Source organism: Camellia sinensis, chromosome 11, assembly GCF_055761805.1.
Source record: "Camellia sinensis isolate YWXY chromosome 11, ASM5576180v1, whole genome shotgun sequence".
NCBI classification, from domain to species: Eukaryota; Viridiplantae; Streptophyta; class Magnoliopsida; order Ericales; family Theaceae; genus Camellia; species Camellia sinensis.
The window spans coordinates 141799409-141806005 of record NC_138971.1 but is presented as its reverse complement, the minus strand read 5'-3'; the positions used below and the strand labels follow the sequence as shown (position 1 = coordinate 141806005).

Genomic DNA, 6597 nt, shown 5'->3' with positions numbered 1-6597 from the left:
GTGCGCCTTGCATAGCAGCCACTGTTGTACAGTCAAATCGGCTTATTTTGAAGTCCATTTTGATAATCTGAACCGTTCACATTTTAAAGTACATTGAGTAAAACATACTTGCAAACAATCAAATTAATCAAATATCGTTAACCCTTTCATCCATTCATCCATTTTGATGATCCGAACCGTTCACATTTTGAAGCTTTTTTTTTGTTTCTCTTTCTGTTTCTTTTGCTCATCAAATTTCCAGTTTAATTTTTAATCCAAATACGGTGTGAAAATTGGTAAGTTAGACCATCTCTAATATATTGTGCTATTTCAATCATAGCAAAATTGTATTTTAGCATGATACAATATCAATTTTTTATATTTTAAGAAACTCACTCTAACAGTAAGTAGGTTATTTTTTAACACGTTCACTATATAATTTAATTTCTACTACATGAGTGATTTTGTATACCAAATTATATATTTGCAATGTCTTTAAATTAAACTTTTAATTAAAAAATGTAATCTAATAACTAATATTTATAAAAACTTTGATTCATTAGTTTATCATGATAGCCAACACCCTAATTAATTGAGTTCAATACTACTAGTAGTACCATATGATTCAATCTTCTCAAATCCATTTCAAAGTCAATTGAAAAAAGAAAAAAAAAAAAAACCTCCACTGCTAAAGGTGCAAAACATTTCACCTACAGCCATGATTTCAAGCTCCAAGTTCATACTCGATTCCTTTTAGGATTGCCGAGTCTTGGATTCATGGAAGCCGGGTAAATGAAGAATATGAATCGTCATACAATGATTTAGAAGAAACCTTGATTACATCGCAAAGAATTTCAAATTCCTTATTCCATCTTCTGCGGTCAGATGAGTAATTTGCTGAATTTTCAAATTGATTTTTGCAATCACGAACTTCTTTCTTAGCATCATTCACTTGAACCGCTATGCGGTTATAGTCACCATCATAGAAGAGTTTCTTGGTTTGTTCAAGGTTTCTAATGGCATCCTGATAATTTTTGTAACACGAGCCATATCGGTCTGTGAATGAGTTGTATCTGTCCTTCCATGCATCATATCTGTTATCATAACGAGAATTAAGAACCCCAAGAATGTCCCTAGCCTTAGAGGATGCTAAGTCAATTGCAATCTCAGTTAGGCCACGAATATCAGCAACTGAAGCACGCCAATCAGATTTCATAAGCTTTATGCACTCATGCTGATCAATAGTCTTAGAACATATTTGCTTCAGCTTAGTATGTTGTTTAGCAAAGGAGGGACCAATCAACATGAACATGAATACAAGAGAAACTAGCATGGAACAACTACCAAAAAACGATGCCATTTTCAATTCTCTATTTCTGGATTTGTTTTTTTTTTTGTTCTTCCCTCTTGGCTAGTATGGGAAGTAGGAGAGACTCTTATATAGTACTTTTAATTTGAGGGACTCTCAATTAATACATTTGATCTTGTGTTTCACGAACTGCTATTTAGTATTTTAACAGAAAATTTATTTTGAAATTGAAATTTTATTTAATATATTTATTGCATCTTTATAAGTTTCTTCTCAATGAATTACCTCGGTTACAGGATGAACTGTTCATATGCATATTGCTATTTTTTATTTCCTTCTTTATTTATTTATTTTTTGGGTGAGAGAACAAATAACCTTTGCTAATTCTTCTTAAAGAAGCAAAATGTGTCTCTTAAAATTTTTGAAAAAAAAAACCATGAAAATTATCTTACTAATTATCAATATAATATGAGATTTTTTTAAAATTTAAAAAATGTGACCGCCCCTACACCCCTAAATCAGTCATTTTTATGTTTAAGCACCATAAAACAAAATCCGTAAATTTGAACTCCTTGCCACAACCCACTATAATTAAGTAATTGGGAGTCACCATCTAAGTAAATATAAATTTTCAAACCACATAAAAAAAAATAGAAAAACAACACATGTTTTTGAAACCAAAGATTAATTTGGTAGATGACACATTTCTTATAAAGTCTGATGTTTGGACTTGATGCTTGAACGTTTAGGTCTAAAGCGAAACATTTTGGATTGCGATAAATAAAAATAAAATTTATTGACGTCCATAGGTAGCATAGCTGTGAAGGAGTTGGATTGGGATGAGCTGTAAATCTAGGGACTTGGGGTGGCTGCTGTGCGCCTTGCATAGCAGCCACTGTTGTACAGTCAAATCGACTCTTTTTGGAGCTCATTTTGATGATCTGAACCGTTCACATTTTAAATACATTGAGTAAAACATACCTGCAAACAATCAAATTAATCAAATATCGTTAATCCTTCCATCCACTCACATTTGTATATACAAAAATAAATGACAATTGTGATTTAAAACATTAAAATGAATACAAATGTGAATTGATAAAGAGTCTGTTGATATTCGATCAACTTGATTTTTGACAAGTATGTTCTACTCGATGTTCTTTAAAAATTGAAAGGTTCGGATGATGAAAATAAAATCCGAAATAATTCTCATGAGCCGCACAATAGTCACTAATGTGCAAACCGCATAGCAGTGACTCCTGATTCTAAATCTAAACAATTTGGGTTCCTGATTCTAAATCTAAACAATTTGGGTTCAATTCTCATTAGGGACTTAACCAATATATATTGTTTGCATATTTAAGATTTACTCTAGATTCACCATGGTCTTGCCATGGCGAGATTACTTGTCATAAAAAATAAATTAAAATTTTTAGAAAACAACAATCATTAAAAAATTATTACTATGTCCTTTTTTGGGTGGGATGGCAGCCTTTTTTAAGTAAACCTTCTAAAAAAATAAAATTGCTAATGGAAAAGAATTATATTACGCTAACATTTTGAGAGATTGGAACCTTTTTTCAAAATGGGTCTTCTTTTAAAAATAGAGCTGCTAAAAATAAGTTAAAAAAAAAAAAACAAAAAGAAGAAGAAGAAAGAATTATATTATATTCATGTTGAGAAATTTGGAACTTTTGACAAAATAGGGCTCATTTTGCTTTTCACAGTAATAGCAAGACTAGTATTTATTTGAGCTCCGATCTCAGGGATGGTATCAACGTAATGTTGTAGTGTGAACAAGTCTATTATTTTTCCTTTTTTTTTTTAGATTTCTTTTTTCCTACTTTAAGAATTTATATAATATATATTTCTACTTATGTAAGATAGAGGCCTAAGCCAAGGAACAACTAAAAAACTCTCCAATAAGGAGGCTCTTGAACAAGGAACTGTTTCAGACGATATGACGGCACCTTAACTATTTTCAACTGCTCGTCTCCATGAATGACCTCCTTAGCCATTTGATCTGCACATCCATTTATATCTCGAGCAATATAAATGAGCTTGCATTCCCAAGTTTAGTCCAAGACCCTCCGTATTTGAGGTTTCTCTATTCTACTTTAAGAATTTAGCATGTTTGGTACGATTGAATGAAATGAAGTGGGAATGGAATATAAAGTTGAATAGAATGGAATGTCCATTCTGATTCGATTGTTTGGTTGCCAACATGGAATGCCATATGAATAAGATGATAATTCTCATTCTCATGTTTGGTTATACCTATTAAACTCATGAAATGGAATAAATATTTATTTACTTATTTTTGTAATAAGCTAGTAACAAATAAATTAAAATTTTATATAGATCATGATAATATTAATAGTTGTGAAAGTGATGGTGTGAGTCATAATAGTGGTGGTGGTATCAGCGGCGGCGATAGTGACGGCATCTGTAGTGGTGATAGAAATGATAGTAGGATAGCGGTAGTAGATTGTTGGCGCCTTAGTGATGGTAGTAAGGTGGTGTTGTGGTTGCGGTGACGATGATGGCGACGGTGGTTGTGGCGGCTAACTATAGTGGTGGTAGTAGTAGTGGCGACATCGGTGGTATAGTAATGGTAGCATGGTGGTGTGGTGGTTGTGGCGGTGACCGTGGTGGTGGTGGTAATTCCAAAATAAATCATCAACCAAATCGTATACAAATCAGACTGAATAATTCTTATAAACCCCAAATTAAATCAGAATAATGGGTAATTAAAATAAAAATCTCCTTAATTAACTAAATGCTAGATATTATATGTTCTAGGGTAATCACAATGATCTTCTCTCTCTCTCTCTCTCTCTCTCTCTCTCTCTCTCTCTCTTCCAAATCTATTTTTTTCTTTTTTTTTTGTTGATTATTATTATTATTGTTGTTGTGGTAGATTTGGTGAACATATACCTATTTTTTTTAGTTGTTGATTATTATTATTATTATTGTTGTTGATGATAATGACAAAACAAATTGCACCAGCTAGGGATTATAACAGTTAGATTTAAACAGATAAGGGACCTCATGTGGCTCTGATCTGTTTAAAATATTTAAAATTGCTCTGATAATTTAACAGATAAAATGTTCTGATATATTCAAAAAATTGAACAGTTGTGTTGAAATAAGAAAAATATACTTGATAAGTTGAACATATAGTAAAAAAAAAAAAAGAAATAAGAAAAAAAAATTGATATATAAGAATTTCAACAAACAAAGGGAAAAAAAATTAAAAAAAATAAAATAAAATTTAACAGTTAAAAAGTTTAGGTAGAAAATTTGTATAGAATTTTTTTTGAATAGATAGGTGTAAAAATTCAGCAGTTCAAGTAGTAAAATTTCAACAAATAGTAAACAATTGAATAGATAGGAGAAATTGAACAGATAGTTACAAATTTTGAATAGATAGGGGACAAATTGATCAGATAAGGAACATATTTGAACAGATAGGAAATTTTTTGAACAGATAGGAAAAAATTTGAACAAATAGTCAACAAAAATCAACAGATAAATTAAGAGGTAAAATTGGAAACAAAATTTCCTTCAAAACAAACAAAAAGATTTCTCACCAAACTATTTCACAAAGGATGAACCTCTTACTAATAAAAAATATTCAATGGATCTAATGTTTTATACCTTCTTTAAATTGGATTTATTACCAATTTTTTCGTACAAAAAATAACGAGAGTGATGTCACAAACTTTTTGGTTTTTTTGGTTATCGGAGATCCTTTTGGGTGCATACCATATTCATCCTATTATAAAAAAATTATAATTTTATCATAAAATTTTGTAACATCAATTATAAAATACATAATTTTACCACAAATTGATATAATAAAATGTCCAAAATTTTATGGTTAAAGTTGTAAAAATTTATCAATTTATGATGACATTACATATTTTATGATTGATATTATCTATTTTTGTAATAAAATTACATATTTTGTGATAAGGTGTATATGGCCCCGTTTGGTAGAGCTGTGCAAAAGTGATTATAGATTATAGCTTAACAGATTATGACTTATAGCTGTGAACATAAGCTGTTAACCTGTTTGGTGCAGCTGTGGGATTCTGGATTTAAGCAGCAGAGTAGTGTTTGGTTAATAAGCTGTAAAATAGCTTTTTACTGTATAATTGTCCTTTCTACCCTTATATCATATAAAAATAATTATTTTGTCATTTTTTTCAGTTTTAATTTTTTTAAAAAATATTTCATTAATAAAAGTTCATATAAGTAGTATTAATTAGTATCAATTAAAATAAAAATTGATACATTTGCTAAAAATATAATGGAAGTATTATTGTCACAATTATTTTCCATTATAAATTAATTAGTATCAATTAATTACTTAATTAGTATCAATTAATACTAAAATTATTAATTAGTATCAATTAATGGCTTAATTAGCCTCAATTAATATTAAAATTATTAATTAGTATAAATCAATATTAATATTTAATTTTTATTAGTATCAATTAATATTAATAATCAACAATTGTTATTAATTAGTATCAATTAATAATTAATTCATTACAAAAGTATACAATATTAATTTATTAATAATTAATACTAATTAATATTGATTTTTTGAATTAATATTGATTTTTTTTCTTTTTCTTCAGAAATATACATTTTTTTAATCTTTTAATTAATATAAAAATATATAATATGAATTTATTAATAATTAATACTAATTAATATTTATTTTTCAATTAATATTGATTTTTTTTCTTTTTCTTTAGATATATACAATTTTGTATTTTTTAATTAATATTAATTAATAATATTAATATTTGGATATTGATGAGGGCATGTAAGTAATTTTAGCCCCTCAACACTACCTGCGCATTTAAGTAAAAAATTTAAGCACCATTGACCAGCTTTTGAGATAAGTTGAGAAATAGCTTGATTTAAGCTATCAGCTGGTTAACTTAAGCTGCACCAAACACAATATTTTAGCTTAAATTAAGCTAAAAGCTGAAATAAGCAGCTTATAAGCTCTACCAAACAGGCCTTATATTATGCATCGTTTAGGAGTACATAACATAACTTTTGCTTTACCGCAATAGGAAAAAAAAATTTATGAGTCACATAATGGAATGAAATAAAAAAAATTATAATTTATGAGCTTATAACTTTTCCTTCATCGTTTAGGATTTTTAATAGTTCAATTTAAACTTCTGAAAAAAAAAAAATTTATTGACACATAATAGCATGAAATAGGTAGAAAGTGTGGGAAAGAGAAAAAAAGTAAAATACAATTATGAGTTTCTGCAGTTTGA

General features: G+C 28.6%; 1 protein-coding gene across 1 annotated transcript; it reads right to left on the bottom strand.

The window, feature by feature from the left end:
- Window positions 1-754: 754 nt before the first annotated feature.
- Window positions 755-1339, bottom strand: LOC145802684 (pectinesterase inhibitor-like). The gene has a single exon (XM_082895451.1). The coding sequence runs from the start codon at window positions 1337-1339 to the stop codon at window positions 755-757; it is 585 nt and encodes a 194-aa protein (XP_082751577.1).
- Window positions 1340-6597: the final 5258 nt, after the last annotated feature.

Coding starts and splice junctions, on each gene's coding strand:
- LOC145802684 (XM_082895451.1), bottom strand. CDS start 1,339: ATGGCATCGTTTTTTGGTAGTTGTTCCATGCTAGTTTCTCTTGTATTC.